We start from the raw sequence: 18,419 nt of genomic DNA on the forward strand, positions 1-18,419 counted from the left end.
ATCACATAGAAAATGTAACAAAATAAAAAGGGAGGGGAGGGTGAATCCGTGGTTAATGGGTACTAATTCATGAAGATTTATCCGCCCCGAGAGTGCGGGGCCGGGATCGCCCCCGCCCCACAAGGCAAATCGCACTTTCGGGGGCTCCCGCGCAAAACGGGGGCCCCGTTGCCAACCCTAGTTCTAGCCAACTTGAAATTTTTTAATTGAAACTTCGAACATCATTTTTTTTTTCAACTTCACAAAATTATTGTTCCACTCACAGAATTGCGGTTTTTGAGGATAATGAGATGGAAAAAATTCAGGCCTACAGTACCGGTCAATAAAATATCGACAACGTCCTTTGTGTCAAGTTTCCGATCATTTTGAAAATTTTGGAGGAAGTAGAACAGGCCTAGATTAAAGATTTCGCAAATACAAATTTTCCGTGAATTCCTAGTTTTTCAGGTATTAGTTGATTTCTGAAAGACAACCTTTTTTGGGCCGTTTTGTACTGAAAACGTCAAAAACAGACGTCTTTCAGAAATTGGCAAATAGCTGAAAAGTAGGAATTTCCGAAAATTCCTGTGAATACAAAGTTTTGAGTCTAGGACAGTTTTACAACTTTCTGAATTTTCAAACTGATTGGAAACTTGACAGCTGAGGTCCATACTCCTGACTGAAAAATACGTAGATGTATATCTTATTGACCGATACTGTACTAAAAGTTAGGAACCAAAAATATCTTCACCGAAATTTCATACATATTCAGGATGGTGTCTTCCTTCTTCGAATGGTTGCCACACATGCCGGTGAACTTCCGTGTTATGAATTAGCGAAAACGTTATGGAATAACTATTGTGACAACAAGGAAGGAAAAATGCACGACGTGTGACATTCGTCCTAATTGATAATACCAAATCTCATCATACAATCTCACTTTCCTCAATTATAGAATTGTTACCAAATGGTTAGCTTGACGGCTGTAATCACTGACACTAGAATTTTCTGAAATCCATGAAAATAATTGTATCCTGTGTTAACTAAAACTGTCCTGCTGATCCTTTCTTACGAAAACTGTTCACTTATCTCCCTATCTTTCTCAAAATCTTACATCTCTCGAAAACCAAAAACTAAATTTTTGGAGGGTTTCAAAAGAGTGCCAAATACTTTAAACCTTTGCGAATCTGATAAGATTCTCTAATTTTTCCATTGAAAAAGTTGCTCAAAACCTCTATCGATCCAATTGTTATTTTTCTTCCTTTCCGAGCTTTATTCTCTCAGTTATTTCCTATTTTCCCCTTCTGTATTCTATAACAATACGCAAAACTATCAAAAAATTAATGACGCGGTTTTCTTTATGAAATTTCGTATGTTTTTTTTTCTTTTATACAACAAAATTTTTGTATTACGATCAACTCCCAAAAGTCTTTTTTGTATGTTTTTTTCTTAAAGTTTTAAAATTTCCTCAAAAACCCAATTTCCCACTTCTCTCTTTCCTCTGTGGTTTCTTTCATAATTGACATAATGTCTTTTCAGAACAGTATTGTTTCATTTCTTTTGTATTATAGATTTTTTTCCCTTTTCACATTCTCCTCCTAACAAATTGGTCTATTTTGCAATCCTCTTCTTTCATTCTATTGTATTTCACAAACCCCAAAAACCCATCCACCTGCCAAATCTTGTTTTTCTGGCGACGACAGAAAACAAACAAACAAACAAAACCCCTGTACCAAAATTGCCATATTTTATTGTGGATTTGCATTATTAATATTATTTGAAGATGAATAAGATACCGAGTTTTATAACTACAGAAAAGATATAACGAACATTTGAACTCACTGGGTACAGTAGGATCAAATGGAAAGTTCCAAAAATCAAAGTATTCAGAAGGAGAAAAATCACAAGGTGGCAAACAAGTGAATGGAACCATCTAGAATATTCAATGGCGCTTCCAAGGTAACAATTCTCAAACATCAACTGGCCTACGCAGCACATTCATTCATTCACTCTGCTTTGGGTTGCTGCAAAATGTCCAACAACTCAACGAACTCTACAAACACCAATTCTACTGATACCAATACCACTACTACTACTACAACAACTACTCTTGCACCAGAAAACACAACTGAATACCTACTTCAACGGTGTTATGAATCAGTTTTGTCTGATGGTCAAAATGATATTGTTAAAGTGAGAAAAGGGTGATGGTTTGAGTTAGAAATTAATTTTCAGTACTTGATGTACTTCTGTGGAGGTTGGATTATTGCATGGTGCATTATCACAATGCTAGTCAACATCTGTCATAAGTGAGTGGTTCTCCAAAAGGAGCTTACATGTATATTTGAACCATATTTCAATGGTTGAAGTATTTTTCCTAAAAAGGTTACAGTAAAGTTCGTAACCAATCTAACCCATTATTGAATCAAATTTACAGTAAATTACTGCATTAGAATGCCCCCAAACCGTCAATTTTAAGCTCATATATCTCATTTTTCCTGTAAAAGATATCAAAAAGTAGGTAACTGACAAAATGTTTATTATCATATTATAATCATTCTGGCAGTAGATCACTTTTCGATATCTTCCACATGAACCGAGATAAATTGGCTCAAAGTTGAAAGTTTCTTGCTCATAAGGAAAAATTGACTTAAATTTTCAAGAGATCCTTCTTTTTCATGTTTTACGGGTTCCAATGATTTTCAATTAAACTCCAGCCGTTTTCACGAATTTAAACAATTAAGAGAGATATTTTCTATACGGAATAAATAAATAAATAATCAAATTTCATTTTTTTTTTCTCTAGAAACACAGGACACCAACGGTATGTTCATTTCTACGAAGAACTCTCCATTATTCTTTTGGCTGTCTGCATGTGTATTCTGAACTTTATCTTTAATCATAAATCGGTAATTTATCTTGTGAATGTTATAATAATGTTTTTGGATTTTCAGAAAGTCTGCAAGTTTGTTGCAATTTTTAATCATTTCTTCATGTGTCTAACAGCTGCTATATTTTTCGCGGAAGCACTTTTTGCGTCATCGTCAGTAACGAAAATAATTTTTTTTATCATCAACTTGAAAGTTTCAGAATGGTTCACGGGAAATCTGACAAAAACGGGAGTGTCCCTTGGATCCTTTACTACCTCTTTCCTATTGTTCTAGCGGTGGCTCCAACGTTAGCCACATTTTTTACAGAGGAAAAATATTATGGAACCGCGTACCTACAGTATGCCAGTTGCCTTTGCTTCGAAAAATTATAGTCACACAGTTTCAGTTGTTTCGCTGACTCTACTGTGGATATGTTCTGGGGATTTGTGATTCCAGTTTGGATTCTCCTGACTATAGCTGGCTTGAAAGCTCAACTAGCATGTATAGCATGTGACCGACAACAACCATCGCAAGACATTTACCAATGCTATTGGGCTAGACGGTCTGTGAAATCGCTCGTGCTGATTTCGCAATACTTGTTCAGTATCTGGTTGATGATTTTATTTGCAGCCGAGCATCAGGTATCCAGATTCTATGGATTCACAGAAGTTTAGGAGTAATCATTTTAGAAACTCTACGTTTTCATCTTGGTAACTTGTATGGCTCTCCTGTTTGGACCAGCATTATTTGTTTGCCACACATATTGTCATCTGAATGTAAGAATTATCAATTCTAGTGGAAGACCTGAAAAATTACTTTAGACATGTAAAAAATGGGCAGGCAACGGATGTTTTGCTAGCTTATACGCAATGTGCCCACCAAAACCATCGCCTCCTGAAAAAGATGAAGACGAAGAGGAGCAGAAACACAAAGATGCAATTCCAGAGAAGACTCCTATCGATGAACCAGATCCGAAAAATAATAATGAGCCGGGATCCAGAAATCAAAGCGATTCAGATGACCCACACCAGTATACCCCTACAAAATCGGGGTCTCCAGTGCCGAAACAGGTAATATTTGTCATTTTTAAAGGAAAGTTGGATTTTTCAGGGACCCAACAAGCACACTGAATCTCAAAAGTTTTATTCCTGGCTAACAGATACAAATGCCTCCGGGAAAAGTGGAGATATTTTGTTCCGGCCTTCTGTGGCTTGAACTATTGATTTTTTTTTCAATGAAATCGTGTTGTTAAGAAAATTACTTTATTACAGATACAAAATAAAGCACAAATTGAGAAAATATAATACTTAAAAGCTGGAAGTTTAGCTGAAAGCTGAAAGCTTATTGATCGTCTTGCTCGGAGGATTCCTCGCTCTCCTCGTCGTCGAAAACCGAGCGGTATTTGCGTGGAGCTGGATCGACTGGATGGCCGTCGGCAGTCTTGGCTTGGGCGAATCCAACACGGTTTTGGTCGAAATCGAAGACGGTGTAGTATCTAGAAAAAAAACTTAAAAATTTTACTTGGCGCGCGAAAGCGACAAACCTTCCGATGAAGACGTCTCCAAGAATCCAGAGCTCTCCAACTCGTTCTGGAAGGTCGATACCCATGAATCCAGACAGGCAAATAGTCTTTCCTCCTTGAGAAACCTTGAGAACATAGTCTTCTCCCTTCAAGCTGAATTCTTGTCCTCCGATGACAAAGGAAACTGGTGGAAGAGTTGGAACCTTGTCACAGCTGATCATATACTCTCCCTTGATGAGTGGCTCGGCTCCAATAAAGTTCTGGATAGCCTCGATTTGAGCCTTTGGTCCGGCGATCAGGGAAGTTCCTGTATCAGCAATAGCTTGACATCCATTGGAGCATCCGAGAACTCCGGATCCAACAACCTTGTCCATCTTGAATTGCCAGTATCCTTTTCTAGTGACTGGGGTGTAGGTGATTGGCTCCACATATCTTCTGGCGTCGATTCCTCCAAAAGTGATTTCTCCTCCAAGCTCTGAGTCAGGGTTGCGGTTGAGCCAGAAAGAGAAAACGTTTGATGGAACCTTTTTCTGCTCAAAGAGAGTGTTGAAAACTGGTTGAACACCTGAAACAAAATCCTGAAGATATAAAAACCTGTGCTATGATGCTCACCAAGCACTGCGATCTCTGGATAGGCCATTCCAAGAATTCCATCGAATTTGGCAGCAACAAATGTGATTCCTGGTTCGCTGGTTGCTTCAGCGAATGGTTGGTCTTCAGCACAGATTCCGGCGACACAGACGCTATCCTTGGAAATGAATCCTTTCATGGATCCGGTTCCATATTGAATTGCCATCTTTCTTCCATCCTCCTTGTAGGTTGAAGAGGACTTTGAGTCGTAGCGATGATGAAGCACTGAAATAGTTATGCTTTATTTGTTTGCTTTAATCATAAAACTGTCAAAAAACATGCATGTGTCAGTTTGTATCAGTGTTGATCGAAGTGTTTGTTAAAAAGTTGTAATCAGTGATGAAATAATACTTACTGCATGCGATGTCGTAGAATGGACATTTCTTGGATGGAACCCAGAGGTTAGATGATCCAGTGTCAAAGATCACAGTGAAGTTTTGTCCTGGAGTTCCAATAGAGATAGTTCCGAAGTACTGAGCATCCATATAATTTCTAAGGAGCTCATCAATCTCTCCAAGTGGCTTCACACCGTTGTACTTGTCGAAATGGTGGTTTCCATGATGCTTAAGGAACTTCTTCTGATATCCATGACGGTGTCTAGCGAAAGTCTCGAAGGTCCCGGCTTGGAGAAGAGTCTCGCGAAGAGTCGGCTGCTTCTTCAGTGAGATTCTGCAAAGAAAACAGTGAACAACTGACACTTGTGGCTCCACGGGGTCACTTGTTTTTAGTCTTATTGTTCGGATTATTTTTCTGTTGATACACTAAAAAGAAATCGGAGAAGCAGGTGGGTCTTGTGACCAATGGCCCCGCGGAGAAAAAGTGGCGTGGTTTGGCGCTTTTTGTTTCTTAGACATCAAAAATAATGGGGGGGGGGGGGGTATGTTGATGGGGGAATGGATAAGCTATTAGTGAGAAAATATAGGAAGTCAAAAACCACAATTTACGCATACTGGAAAGTTCTAAAAATTGGGATTCGGACAATTGGCCTGATTTCTAACGGTTTTCAGAAATGAACTGAAGCTTTCACCTCATAACCGTTCAAAAACGTGATAATTGACATTGTCTAATTCTGGGAAAATAACAATACACAGTATCGGTCAATAAAATAGAAAAAGAATTTTGCAGTTATTTTCAATGATTCTGCCCATTTTCAGGAGTCTGGAGCTCGACTGTCAAGTTTCCGATCTTTTTGAAAATATTTTGATGGTGAAAAACAGACCCAAACTGAAAACTTTGTATTCACAGGATTTTTGAAAATTCCAAATTTTTCAGTTATTCGCAGATTTCTGAAGAACGCCTGCTGTTTTCAGGTTTTCAGTACAAAAAAGGAGAAAATGAGGTGTTTTTCAGAAATTGGCCAATAGCTGATAATTTAGTAATTGTCGAAAAATTCTGTAACTGTGAAGTTTTTGTTCGAGTTCTGACTTACACCTTCAAAAATTTTCAAACTGATCAGAGACCCTATTGCTGAGCTCCAGACACCTAAACTGGCTAAGAAGAAACTGAAAAATACGTTTCTGTCTATTCTATTAACAGGTACTGTAATTTTTTCTAGTTGTTCACAAATCAACTAATACAGTAACCTTATAACCATTCGAAAACTTGCCATTTGGATTTGTCGAATTCTAATGATGTTACAGTATAGTGTTACTATTGTTTAGCACAGCAATTTTCAAAAACTCCACTTAAATTTACAAATTTATGACATCACTTAGGGCCGAAAATTCACCGATTCCGCCTTTCCAGAACAACGAAAATCGATGTATGTCCACCTCCTAACACTCACGTTCTCAACTTCGGTTGCTTCTTGTGAATATGAAGTCCTTGTACCAAGAGAAGGGCTCCGAGGAGCAAGATAATACAGCGGTTCATCGTGTCGATGACACTGACTGAATGCCTTCTGTCGAACCCTATCTCAATTGTGCCCATCTATCTTTTTTCTTTCATGACTCCTCCCCTTTTTTCTATCGCCGACGCCGCTCACATACACACAACAGCAGCTGCAAGGTCAACTGTCTCGTTTTTCATCCTTCTCCAGCTGTCATGAATAATTATTATCGGTCCTCGGAACTCAACATTCAAAAATGGCCTGACCCAACATTTTGGTGATCACTATCAGTGCGAAATCGGGGAACAGACATGTACACACAATGATAAGGAAGTAACAATGTTGTGAAATTGTGTTTTCCATGGGATGTTTGAAATTAGAAAAGATATTGCAAAGTTGCATCGATAGATAAAATATAATAGCCATCGTCGAGGGTCAAGGCTGTTGGCAGACAGTAATTTAGTCCTTTTCTGGGTAAAACGAGATGAAGAACGTGTCAATCAAATTGCGTATTTACCTGCGTAACAATGCATCATGGAAAATGGTTAGGTAACAAGATAAATAGGCACTTAGATAACGAGAGGGTCTCTGGTTCTTTGAGATGGGTTTGTTAGAACCGCAAATGAGTGGGAAAACATCAGAGTACTATTGAGATAACGAACATGTGGTCATTAAGAAATCAAGTGTGTCTGTAAGATGGAGCAATTTAAATTCTAGGTTTCAGGAACATTTATCAGTGCAAAATACTTGCAAAAACACCGAAAAATCCCGTTCTGCTTGCATTTAAACTTACGAAAACTCACATTCTGTTGATTTAATGTTCACGCAACTTTTTAAAATTATATGGACAACCCGAATATCATAAATATAAAGATATTTTATTTCTGAATTCTTCAGTGCTAGAGCATAAATTAAAGATTTGTCTGTCAATTTGTGCCAAAATTTCCAGAATATCTAGTTTTGTGATGTATTGACTTGTTTTCAGCAGATTATAAGGTTCAAAAACTCCCGAAAATCTGAATAATTACCCAAACATTGCTAATTATGGTTTAAAACTTGAAATTTTTGGTTTTGCTGTTATTTCGCAATTTCTTTACTGTTTGTTAGTTTTTTTTCCCCGCTGAAACATACAATAAATTATTTTGAATTTTGATTTTTGAACTATTCCCATGACAAGTTGAAGAAATATTTTTCAGTTTTTTAGACGTTTCTATCATTCTGCAGATTAAGAAAGCTTGTAAAAATTTAATACGATAATTTTAGTGAAGGTAGTAACACATATTAGGTTGGCAGGAAAGTAACTGTCCCTTGTTTTATTTGTGAATAATGAAAGCAGGATTAATCCAAGATTAGCAGCACCGTCGTGGTTCACGACATGTTCGCAATGTTCAGATAACTTGTGGATACAATACCTTCAAAAGCCAGCTAGCCACGAATCAAAGTATTCATTTTTTCCTGTTTTTCACATAAATGGTGCGAATTTTCGTATTCTCTAGATGAGGTTGTATCTCTCCGAATATCCAATAATCTGATAGAACTCAGTCAAGACTATAAGTAGGTGAGGAAGAACGGTCCCGCTGAAGCTGCTCAGGTCTGACTTGACTGCAGGTAAAAAATGAAAAAAACCTCATGTTCACGGAAAGTCACGCCGTACCTGAGCCGCTTTGGCTGGACGGTTCTCCTTTACCCCCGTTAAAGACCTGATTCAGCTCTATTAGATCATTTGTTATTCAAAAGTATACGACGTCATCTGGAGCGTAAGGACTTTAACACAATTGATGCCTGAAAAAATGAACTGGAGGGATACTTTGACTTGCCACTAGCTGGCTTTTGGAGGGATGGTACCCACGAGTTACTTGAACATTGCCAACATGTTGTGGATCACGACGGTGCATATTGCTAATTATGGATTTTTCTGGTGTTTGTGTTATTTACTAATAAAAAATGGACAGTTACGTTCCTGCCAACCTAATAGATTCTGAGAATGATCCCAATTCGGACCTCTCACTTCGGAAAATATCATTTTTTCTTTACAAATTTCAGAATAGTGTATTAATTCAAGAAAAAAACACTGTTTTATTGAGTTTGTCATTGAGAAATTATTACACATGTAGCTTCAAGCATGAATTGATTAAGCATGGAAGTGATAATTGATTTTTTATCATCGTATTGCGAATAAAAAATGCGATTTTTATTTTTCAATCCACTGTGAACGTAGTCGTCGACGTTCCCTCTCCACCAGCCGCTAAAGCATCTTCCATCTGCTCCTCGTCCGTCCGGATTCCATAAATCTTTCTAATTTCTTCCGTATTCTTCCCTCGAATCAATTCAGCGGCAGCAGAACATCCCATATTCATCAAATCCTCGATGCCAAGTGCATGAGCTGCGTTTAGTAGCGCAAACAGTACTCCTGACTCCATCTTGAAGAATTCCTTGTCCCAATCTTGAAACTCACAATATCTTAGCTTTTTGGACATTGGTGCCTCGTTTTGATGATGGTAAAGCCATTTGATGATCATGGAGATGATGGATCCGTTAAATGGAAGAAGAATTGGCTCCATCCTATCACAATTCCGGTCGTTGGCTCCTTGATCAATGAACTTTTGGTTGATGAACGAGGAAACAATCATCGGCGCTCGCTCGACCTCGAAAATTTGTCCATCTTCCGACTTGAGTTTGTACAGCGCCGTAGGCATTTTGACTGAAAAATTTAAACTTTTTATTGAAAAAATCCCAAAGTTCTCGCCATTAAAATAATGGGAAAAAGTAATAGCAATCGGAATCAAACCGTTTTCGCCAAAAAAAAAGTTATATGAGAAAAAATCGATAACATGTGACCCTTTATTCTTCAAAGAAATAAGTAGACACGGGAAAAAATTGAATGAAAAGGAATGACAGGAAAAAATAGCACTGGAATCATTGAAAAGAAACTGAATGGCTTTAGAAGATAACTATGGTACAAAATCTACACGAAAATTGAAACAGGGATGGGAGAAATGCAATAAAAATTTGTTTTACAAAAATAAACGTGACTAGCACTATGGAATGATTGGAAAAAAAGAAACAAAAAATTCTGTTTAGCTTATTAGAAAAATTAAGAATGAATATATCGTAAACGCTCTGATAGAAGGCCACCCGAGCCGTCAACCTTAACTCTCAAATATCGCTGTTCTTGTAAAAATGCCTGAAAGTAGTCAACTGACAAAATTTAACTGATATTAAGACAAACATTTTGTCAGTTGATCACTTTTTCATATCTCTTACAGGAACCGAGAGTTCAAGGTTGGTCAAAGTTGGCGGCCTTATATTAGAGTGTTTATGGTAAAAGAAATGTTGGCGATTATTCTTTAAAAAAGCAGCTTAGGCAGCTGGAGCATTTTGTTGAACTCGCATGCGGAAAACTCCACCAACAGCATCGTCATCGTCATCATCCAACAATCCAGCCATAACCACCTCTGGATTCTGCCCAACGATTTGGCAGCACATGGCGAACAGCCCAGGAATATCGTAGTCCCTAGCGGCCCTGATGATTTCGAACAGCACACTGTGTCTCACCATAAAGAAGTTGGTATCCCATTCAGACATGTCGCCGGTTCCAGCTCGAGCCTCGTCGTGTGGTGGATCGAATTTGTGATGGTCACACCATTCAATAACCTTGCGGAGCACTGGGGCAGACACCTCGAGTTGTACAGCGTTGAGGTCGTCAGCGGGGATCAGGTCCAATCCGGCATTCATGAAGAATTCATCCAATCGGCCAATCATGGCGACCGTTGGTCGGTCAATCAAGAATCGTTGCCTATCAATGGAGCGGATTTTGTAGAGGACCACTGGCTCTTGTATTTGGATCATCTGAAATTCATAGAAATTTTTAGTGTGTGGAAGAATAAAGAATCGTGGAAAAAACGAGAGGGACATGTGAGAAAAAGTTTATACATTCCAAGAACTATAGTTTATGCTTCGAACGGCACTCATAAACTATTATTGAGGAATTTAATAAACATAATTGATGCGGCCACACAATTGATACAAAGTAATAAAATCAGTAGACTATTGTTTTGGAATGAAACGAATGAAGAGGACCGAGAGAAAGTGAGAAAGATACTGATAAGTGCCCGAAACAGAAGAATTCACTCTAAATTTCGATTTGATACAAGAAACATCACAAAAATTGGCAAGGTTGTCACGTGAAAAGGCAAAACTTGGAAACTAAAATGAAAGAACGTTTGCGATGAAAAAGATCCACTAAAATGTCTGCACTCGCTTAACTTCTAAATGACTCTCGCATTTTCATCGATTCACGGCCACGGCCGTGGCCGAAGTCAAACATAGAGCGGTCACGTGTCTTTTTGTTGCTTTTCTCGATAAACAAAAGTTCTTATATTGGTCAAATAGGTTTTTGGACAGGATCTTCTCGAGAAAAGCAATTAAACTTCTTTTCAACAATTCGCCATGAAGATGAAAAGAACTAGCCGTCCCCAAATTGAACGGAGAATCGGACAGTACACTATCATTTCCATTAGAACCAGATACTTTTCTATTCTCTCCTAACAATAACTTTGCTAGCGTTAGAAAAACGAATCTTCCTAGAAATACCTATTACTGAAGAAGAAGAAAGCCGCGACGCGGCCGCTGCGCGTCCCTCGAACGGCTACACACACAAACGCGGTCCAGGGCTTGAGCATAAAGACGAGGAGAAGAGGAGGAGGACGCCGACAACGGGTTATTCGGTTGCCAAGAACGATGACGTGATTTATTTGGGACTTCCTCGAGAGAGGGGGTTCAAGTGACGGATGTATATATATATATATAGACAGATGGACGACCGTCTGCTATTCTTTAAAGAGGAAAAGTAATTTTTCTGAACAGCTGCTTTTTTGAGAAAGACAATTGTTTTATTTGAGAACGAATGGAAACTTGCTAAAACAAGAAAACAAGTGGCTGGTTTTGGAATGAAAATTTTAGTAGGAGATTAAAAAGGATAATACAATAGAATATAAGCAAAAAGGTACATAAACTGAGTGGAGAAAATTGGCAATTTGACGAAGTTTTCTGGAAGAGTTTGTGACCAGTGAGAGGTTAAATATAGAAATTGGTTAGAGATTGATTTTGGGATAAATTTGGGAGAAAAGTGTGAAAAAATACAATTAGTATACATATTGTTATATATATATATTGGCATGGCGAAAGGCGTGTGTACTGTACAATTCAAGTTCGGGAGGCACAGAAATGTGGTCAGCAGTGACTGGAGAAATCTCTCAGGCAGCTGAAATCGCTGGAATCATCTCAGCTTCAACGTCGGCGGCTTCATTATCGGCTCTAATTTCCAGCTCCAAAATTTCCTCTGGTTCCGCAACACGAAGCATGACTTTCACCTCGGTCAACGATTTTCCAAGCATTGTCGACACCGCTCTGCAGGCGATGTTCAACAGTCCTTTGATTTCCAAACGGTACGCGGCCTCGATAAGATGGAGTACGATGGCGTTGTTGGATTGAAGGAATTGGGCATCCCACTCAGGAACTGTCCGCTGGAATAGGGTGGAATCGTCGTTGTTGCGATGGTGGTAGCACCATTGGACAATTTTCTCGAAGATGAAACTGGATACGGTAGTTTGCAGGGGTTGAGCCGAATCCTTCATGTATGGGTAAACGACAGAGAAGCATTTCGATTTTTGAATGAGCCAATCTTGAGCAATGAAGATGTCACCATCGCACGAGCGAATCTTGAATGCTGGCTTTCTTAGTTGGCCGACCGCCATCAGTAACTGTGCCTGGAACCATTGCAATTTGAGACTGGCGGAAAGGATAACAAGATGCAGACGGTAATATTGAGATGGTGGCATTAAGAATCAGTGCTAAACCTAGATAGTATTAGACAAGATTTGTTAGACTAGCTGGAGGTCAAAAACTAACTTAAAAATACTTAAATTGGCTAAGACGACGAAACAAATCAATTGGCTGTCAGAAGAGGAGAAGAGAAGCAGAACATGCCGGTTCAGACCATGCGGAAAGTGAATCGATAATAACTGCCACGTTATCGTCCTCCTCTCCGCCTACTCCTCGTCTCCGCAACACACCTATGTATGCATAATTAGTCCACTTTTCTTTCTCCTCCTCTCTCCTCATTCTGCTTTCTCTTTATGTTCCCAAGATGTTGCCTGACCTTTATAAGAATAACCCCCCACCCAATTTCCAATACAATTGTTTGCGTACTGTTGGGAGGAGGAGATATGAGGCGACAGAAAACGTCTACGCAAGGTTTACGCGTCGCCGTCGGATTATCAATCCGGCAAAAGGATTGGGAGAAGATGAACTTTTAATTGAATCGGATTGGTATAAAAACTGTACAGATCTTATGGGGTTTGGAAAACTTTGGAAAATCGAATATGGAATAAAAAGGTCACATAAGACATTCAAAAGATAGCTGAATGAGAAAACATATTTGTGGATTATAAAAAATTCTGAAGGAACCTCAATTAGTACTACAGTGTACAAAAACAGCTGTTTGTTCCTAAAAACCATCTTCTGCAGAAGCGAACAATAGAACGATGGGGTCGTTTATTATGCATACAGTGGTGACCAAACTATAAAAATAAAACAAAGCATAGGTGGGGGAGAAAAGAGGATAATAATCCCATTCATTGTCTCTCTGCCTCTCGTTTTATCTTTTTCTTGCAACAGAGGACAGCTGCCGAATGGCTTAATAGGGTTTTTGGTGGGGGAGGAAAAGACCAAAAGATAGGTTTTTTGATTTATTATATACATCAGTAGCAAATATTTATATTCATATTTTTCGAGAGATACAACGGGAAAATAATAATAACAACAATTCATGAAAGAAAACAGGTTTTGAAAAACAAAATTTCAAAAATGACGATTTTATACAAAGAAACTAAGACTCAGGAGAACAGAAATCGAGATTCTTGAAACTCCGCAGCGAAAAATGACAGATTTGTTCGGAGAAACACTTCCGAAGAAAGTCATCCATATGAAAACGTCAAAGATGTTTTTTGTTCATGTTGTAGGGCATCCTCTGGAGACATACGTCACGGAAAAAGTGGGAAGAAAAAGTTGGTGGAATATTCACGGTTCAACTTTTATCTTTGAGCCGAGTTATCTCCCTTGCTATGCAAAACATCAAAATGTGGTCAACTGACAAAAAATGTTGAACATTATGATCAACTTTTTTTTTCAATTGATCACTTTTTGATAAGTTCTACAGAAAATGAGATATGTGGGCTTAAAGTTGACGGCTCAGAGGCCGTTCTATTGGTGTACACGGTATCTGGAAGTAAACTATAAAAATGGAGGCACAAACAATATTAATTTATCCTTTCATAGAAAGTAGACCAAAATTTTGAAAATAACAAGATAATTATGCAGCAGTTTTACATCGTAAATTTTCCACAACGCTTAAGAGTGAGAGGGTAGCTTTCATTCATTTCCTTGACATATCGGTTGTAGGCTCTGAAATAGGAAATTACAGTAATTGGTACTCGGGAAGATTTTTGAACAACGTGTTCTGAAAAATAAGTCAAAATTGGATGTACCGTGAAGGTTCAAACACAGCGTTTCTTCTGACAGCAGCTCTTCCCCCCAACACGTTAACTTTGAGCTCAATAATCTCGATTTCTATGAAAGATATCAAAAATTTGTTAACTGATAAAATATTAGTAGTTCTATGATCATATATTAGTAATAGCAATAATATATTAGTAATATTATGTCAGTAAGTCACGAGTTAAAGAATTTCTGATATCTTAATTTTTTTTTCAATTTCTGATACACACGGGAATCGAGATAATCGAGGTCCAAATTGACTGTTATGTTTCAACTTTGGGCAAAACTATCTTCAATTCTGTAAGAGATATCAAAAATGTGTACGCTATGAAATTGTTGATATTATTATGTCAAATAATTTATCAGTTGACCAGGTTATGACACCTTTAATAGGAACCTAGATAATTTAGCTCGAAATGAAAGCAAAACATTTGTTTTAAAACAACATTTCGGGAAATTTAACAGTTTTCTGATATTCTAACTGATGATTAAAAATTTTTCAAATAATTTTTCTAGGTGTACAGGAATAAAACTATACGAAAAAAAACTTCTCAGAGAATTGAATTTTTTTTTCAAAACTCGACATGCGAAGAAGCCCTGAACTAAATTTCAATTCTCTGAAATTCCGAGAACGATTGTTTGAAGTCAAAAGTTTTTTGTAAATATATGAAAAAGTTACATCCTGCCATGGGGAGCTGAATAATGAATTTTAATCTTCAGAACTTTTATGTTTTTGTGAAAACCTAGACAGTTGAAATTTTTTCGCAATTGTTGCGAAATGTTTTCAATAGTAAGAAATAGAACTTGAAAAAAAAGGTTTTTCTTATGCTCACATTTGTTTTCCAAATTTTTGGGAATGCGATATTACTGATTTCGAATAATTCGTATCATCAAGCTTCACTCCTTGGTGAACATCAAAAACATGTGAAAGTAGATTAAATGTGTAATTTGCCCGACACAAACTATAAATCTGAAAATTTTAAAGTTATTTTTAAAAATTGGTGATTATGACGAACCAACGACTGCATCACTTTTATCCTTGCTGGAAAGTAATCAGCATTGTATAAATCATTTCTGTGCAGAATAACTTGTACCTCCCATAAACTGTTTCTGAAAAACTGTTCATACAAAAGAAAGAAGTGGGTTGTACAAACTAACGTGTAAGGAATTTCCCATGCACTGATTTTATCTGAAGAATCAGAAATATTGAACCAATGAGATATATTCTCGATACGATGCCCGGAGAAGAAAAATTTATGATGAAACTCGTGTACTCTGGAAATCGAAAAATCCATTCAATACCTTTTTTTATTGCTCCATACGTTTTATTTTTAATTGCAATTCCCAGTTCTTTGTGATTCTTAGGAATAGTGGTAGTGTTGGTTTCGAATCTTCTGAAACTCGAATTTTTGGAAAATAATAAATTTTTTCAAACTGACCTCACTACTAGCAATTTTTTATTTTTCCCATCAATCATCTCATTTGCAATTGGTTTAATTTTCGTAGCGAAATTCTCACTCATGATCATATCAACATCTGCTATAAAATGAATATCGGATTTTGCTCCATATCTCGCAATATTTCTCATCAAATTGCTCGGATAGAGTTGGAAAGATCCCACTACAGACTTTCGATACTTGTCCCCTAAATAATAGGCTCACTACCCTCATCAATCTTTTTCTTATACATACGGTTCTTCAGGAATTCTTCACATTCTATCGTATTGGATGCTATTTTTATCAGTGGACATTTGTCTTGGAAAGCAGAAAAGCGGAAAGCAAAATGGACTGTTACCTGCAATGAGAGGATTAAAATTGGTGATCAAAGAGCTACTTTTTGCTTATCACCGGCGTCTTTTAAAAATTGAAATGTGAATATTTTGTAGTAATAATTGAATAAACAGTGCTGACCAAAATTTGAGCGTGTGATGAACGATTAAGTTGAAAAAGATCCGCTTTGGGTGTCTTAAAAAGTACTTATGACTTTTTCGTCTGGTCTTTAATACTGAGGGATTATAAATCAATCATAGAACTTTATTTTCGTAGTTCACAACTTTTTTTGTAAAATGACTTCCCAAAAAGAGAGATTTCGTGAAAAAAATGTATTCCTTTCTCAGCAATTTCAGTGGTTACTTTATGAGATATTTTCCGTTTCACATTAGGTATTTTATCAGCAAGTGGTTTTACAAAAAATCAGTAAACTACAAAAACAAAGTTATATAGTTGACTTATAAGGACATTTTGAGAATAAACGAACAATTGAGAAGTAATTTTCACACCCAAAATTGGCAAGTTATATGAGCTCCCAAAAATAACTAATATCAGAAAAACTGAGCAGACACTTTGGGTACTTTCCTTGTCCGTAATATTTGCCGTGAACACTCTAATTAAACGCCTTCCCTTTGAACAAACGTTCAGCCTATATATCTCATTTCCTGATGAAGATATTGAGAAGTGGTTAACTGACAAATTGTCAATGATAATATGGCAAAAACTTGATCAGTTGACAAATCATTTATATTTTCTATAAATTTTTTATCGGTTTTTTTGCAATAATTCAAGACAGACATAACGATTAGAACGGTTCAATGCAATGAAAGTTCGGAGCCCTACTTAAACTTCAAACACTAGGGTTACGATTATGTCTTGTCTGTCACGAATAAAAACTGTGCTTTAATACACATTCAAGTTTAAACTTCTTATAATCTATTTTTGATTGCAGTCATTGCATGGCTAATAAAATTTCAAAATCTGAATTCGAACATGAAATCTGAAGTGTGTAACAGGACATTCACGTCATTAAAATTTTGTCAATGAAGATAATGTTCTAGGTTTTTTGCATTCCTAGTTACCGTACAACATTTCAAAGAATGGTGAGAACACTGTCAATTTTGAACTCAAGAATCTCCATTCATATGAAAGATCGCAAAAATGTGTCGACTGACAAAACACTTCAGTATACTATGACAAATCAGTTGACAAAGCTTTTATAATCTTTGACAAAAACCAAGAAAAATGGCTAGAAGTTGAAAGTTACAGTATATCTCGAAAAAATACCTTTCTCCGAAATTCGGCATCACAGTAGTGTAAGTTAGCAATATAATCCAATGCCTGTCTTGAATGGAAATCCACAAAAAGACCAAGTGATATAGGACCATCCCAGTTTGAAGGCTTCTGTTCAATCATCTTCATCATTTCTGCCGTGCCGTGAATGGCTAATGTCACAGGCTCTAAGCCTTCTTCTCGAAATCTAAAACTCAAATATTTATTTTGAATATTGGATTATCCGAACGTACGTCTCAGTAGCGTTCAGAAAATTATAGCGAATACAGTATTCATCATTATGCATTATCGTCTGCTCAGTTCCCCATTGCTCAGAGAAATCTCGATATTTCAGGGTCAATCTATTCTGAAAAAAGTTCATCCTGGATTAAATTGGTATGAATACAAATTAAAACTAACTTCAGAAAATGCAAATATATACAGGAACAATCCAATTACTATGAAATTCAGATATATTCTTGAACGAGTCGCGGGTCGTATCATTTGAATTGTTGTAGACTGCAATTTTTAGAGGGTTGAAAATCAAGAAGTTCTATATTTGGATCAAGTGATGATCATTGAGGTCATTATGTTTCTGGGTTAGGAAATTTATAGATATGGTGGGTGTCTCAAAGATAAGACCCTGCACACCAAACAATAAAAAGAAGAATGTGTTATAGTCAGTAGGAAAACATACAGTCCTTACTACCACTAGGTGTGTCACCGCACATTTCTTATATAGTTTAGTCACATATTCAATGGAACGTATAAAATTCTTTATGACTATGAAACTGATTGGGTTTTTTTCTGCAAATGGCACAAAGTATAACAATTTTAAAATTATCTAACTAGGTGATGATCATTAGTAACTTCTGGTTGGATAAAACATTTGCAGATAACTTGAAATGATTCCAATTTGCATTAATGCTTGGAAAATTTGACAATCATTTAACACTAATTTTTTAAGAACTTGTTGAGTAGCCCTAGTTCAA

General features: G+C 37.0%; 7 protein-coding genes across 7 annotated transcripts in view; 2 read left to right on the forward strand and 5 right to left on the reverse strand.

The window, feature by feature from the left end:
- The window catches only part of Cbr-unc-9, a gene marked incomplete at both ends in the record, with an annotated part of 4,858 nt that extends 3,984 nt beyond the window's left edge, over positions 1-874 (forward strand). Inside the window, one exon of the mRNA XM_045240385.1 lies at positions 752-874. Within this exon, the coding sequence (XP_045092891.1) occupies positions 752-874 (123 nt within the window). The remainder of the gene's footprint in view (positions 1-751) is intronic.
- Positions 875-2,010: 1,136 nt separating this feature from the next.
- CBG05257 lies at positions 2,011-4,064 on the forward strand (the record flags this gene model as incomplete). The annotated part of the gene is made up of 9 exons (XM_045240386.1): positions 2,011-2,172; positions 2,215-2,288; positions 2,786-2,888; positions 2,934-3,022; positions 3,070-3,207; positions 3,256-3,490; positions 3,539-3,625; positions 3,671-3,919; positions 3,960-4,064. The coding sequence occupies 9 exons, from the start codon at positions 2,011-2,013 to the stop codon at positions 4,062-4,064; spliced, it is 1,242 nt and encodes a 413-aa protein (XP_045092892.1).
- A 126-nt stretch (positions 4,065-4,190) lies between these two features.
- Positions 4,191-6,873, reverse strand: Cbr-asp-4 (the record flags this gene model as incomplete). The annotated part of the gene is made up of 5 exons (XM_002645519.1): positions 4,191-4,344; positions 4,393-4,936; positions 4,984-5,226; positions 5,357-5,670; positions 6,788-6,873. The coding sequence occupies 5 exons, from the start codon at positions 6,871-6,873 to the stop codon at positions 4,191-4,193; spliced, it is 1,341 nt and encodes a 446-aa protein (XP_002645565.1).
- A 2,154-nt stretch (positions 6,874-9,027) lies between these two features.
- On the reverse strand, positions 9,028-9,525 carry Cbr-skr-20 (the record flags this gene model as incomplete). Its single annotated transcript, XM_002645520.1, has 1 exon — positions 9,028-9,525. The coding sequence occupies one exon, from the start codon at positions 9,523-9,525 to the stop codon at positions 9,028-9,030; it is 498 nt and encodes a 165-aa protein (XP_002645566.1).
- A 664-nt stretch (positions 9,526-10,189) lies between these two features.
- Positions 10,190-10,678, reverse strand: Cbr-skr-19 (the record flags this gene model as incomplete). Its single annotated transcript, XM_002645521.1, has 1 exon — positions 10,190-10,678. One exon carries the CDS (start codon positions 10,676-10,678, stop codon positions 10,190-10,192), a length of 489 nt encoding a protein of 162 aa, XP_002645567.1.
- A 1,406-nt stretch (positions 10,679-12,084) lies between these two features.
- On the reverse strand, positions 12,085-12,585 carry Cbr-skr-21 (the record flags this gene model as incomplete). The annotated part of the gene is made up of 1 exon (XM_002645522.1): positions 12,085-12,585. One exon carries the CDS (start codon positions 12,583-12,585, stop codon positions 12,085-12,087), a length of 501 nt encoding a protein of 166 aa, XP_002645568.1.
- A 1,629-nt stretch (positions 12,586-14,214) lies between these two features.
- Positions 14,215-17,734, reverse strand: CBG05262 (the record flags this gene model as incomplete). The annotated part of the gene is made up of 9 exons (XM_002645523.1): positions 14,215-14,293; positions 15,220-15,356; positions 15,403-15,496; positions 15,545-15,661; positions 15,709-15,780; positions 15,826-16,030; positions 16,078-16,180; positions 17,443-17,635; positions 17,682-17,734. The coding sequence occupies 9 exons, from the start codon at positions 17,732-17,734 to the stop codon at positions 14,215-14,217; spliced, it is 1,053 nt and encodes a 350-aa protein (XP_002645569.1).
- Between the last annotated feature and the right edge of the window lie 685 nt (positions 17,735-18,419).

The sequence above is a fragment of the Caenorhabditis briggsae genome (genome assembly GCF_000004555.2).
Source record: "Caenorhabditis briggsae complete genome, chrX, whole genome shotgun sequence".
NCBI classification, from domain to species: Eukaryota; Metazoa; Nematoda; class Chromadorea; order Rhabditida; family Rhabditidae; genus Caenorhabditis; species Caenorhabditis briggsae.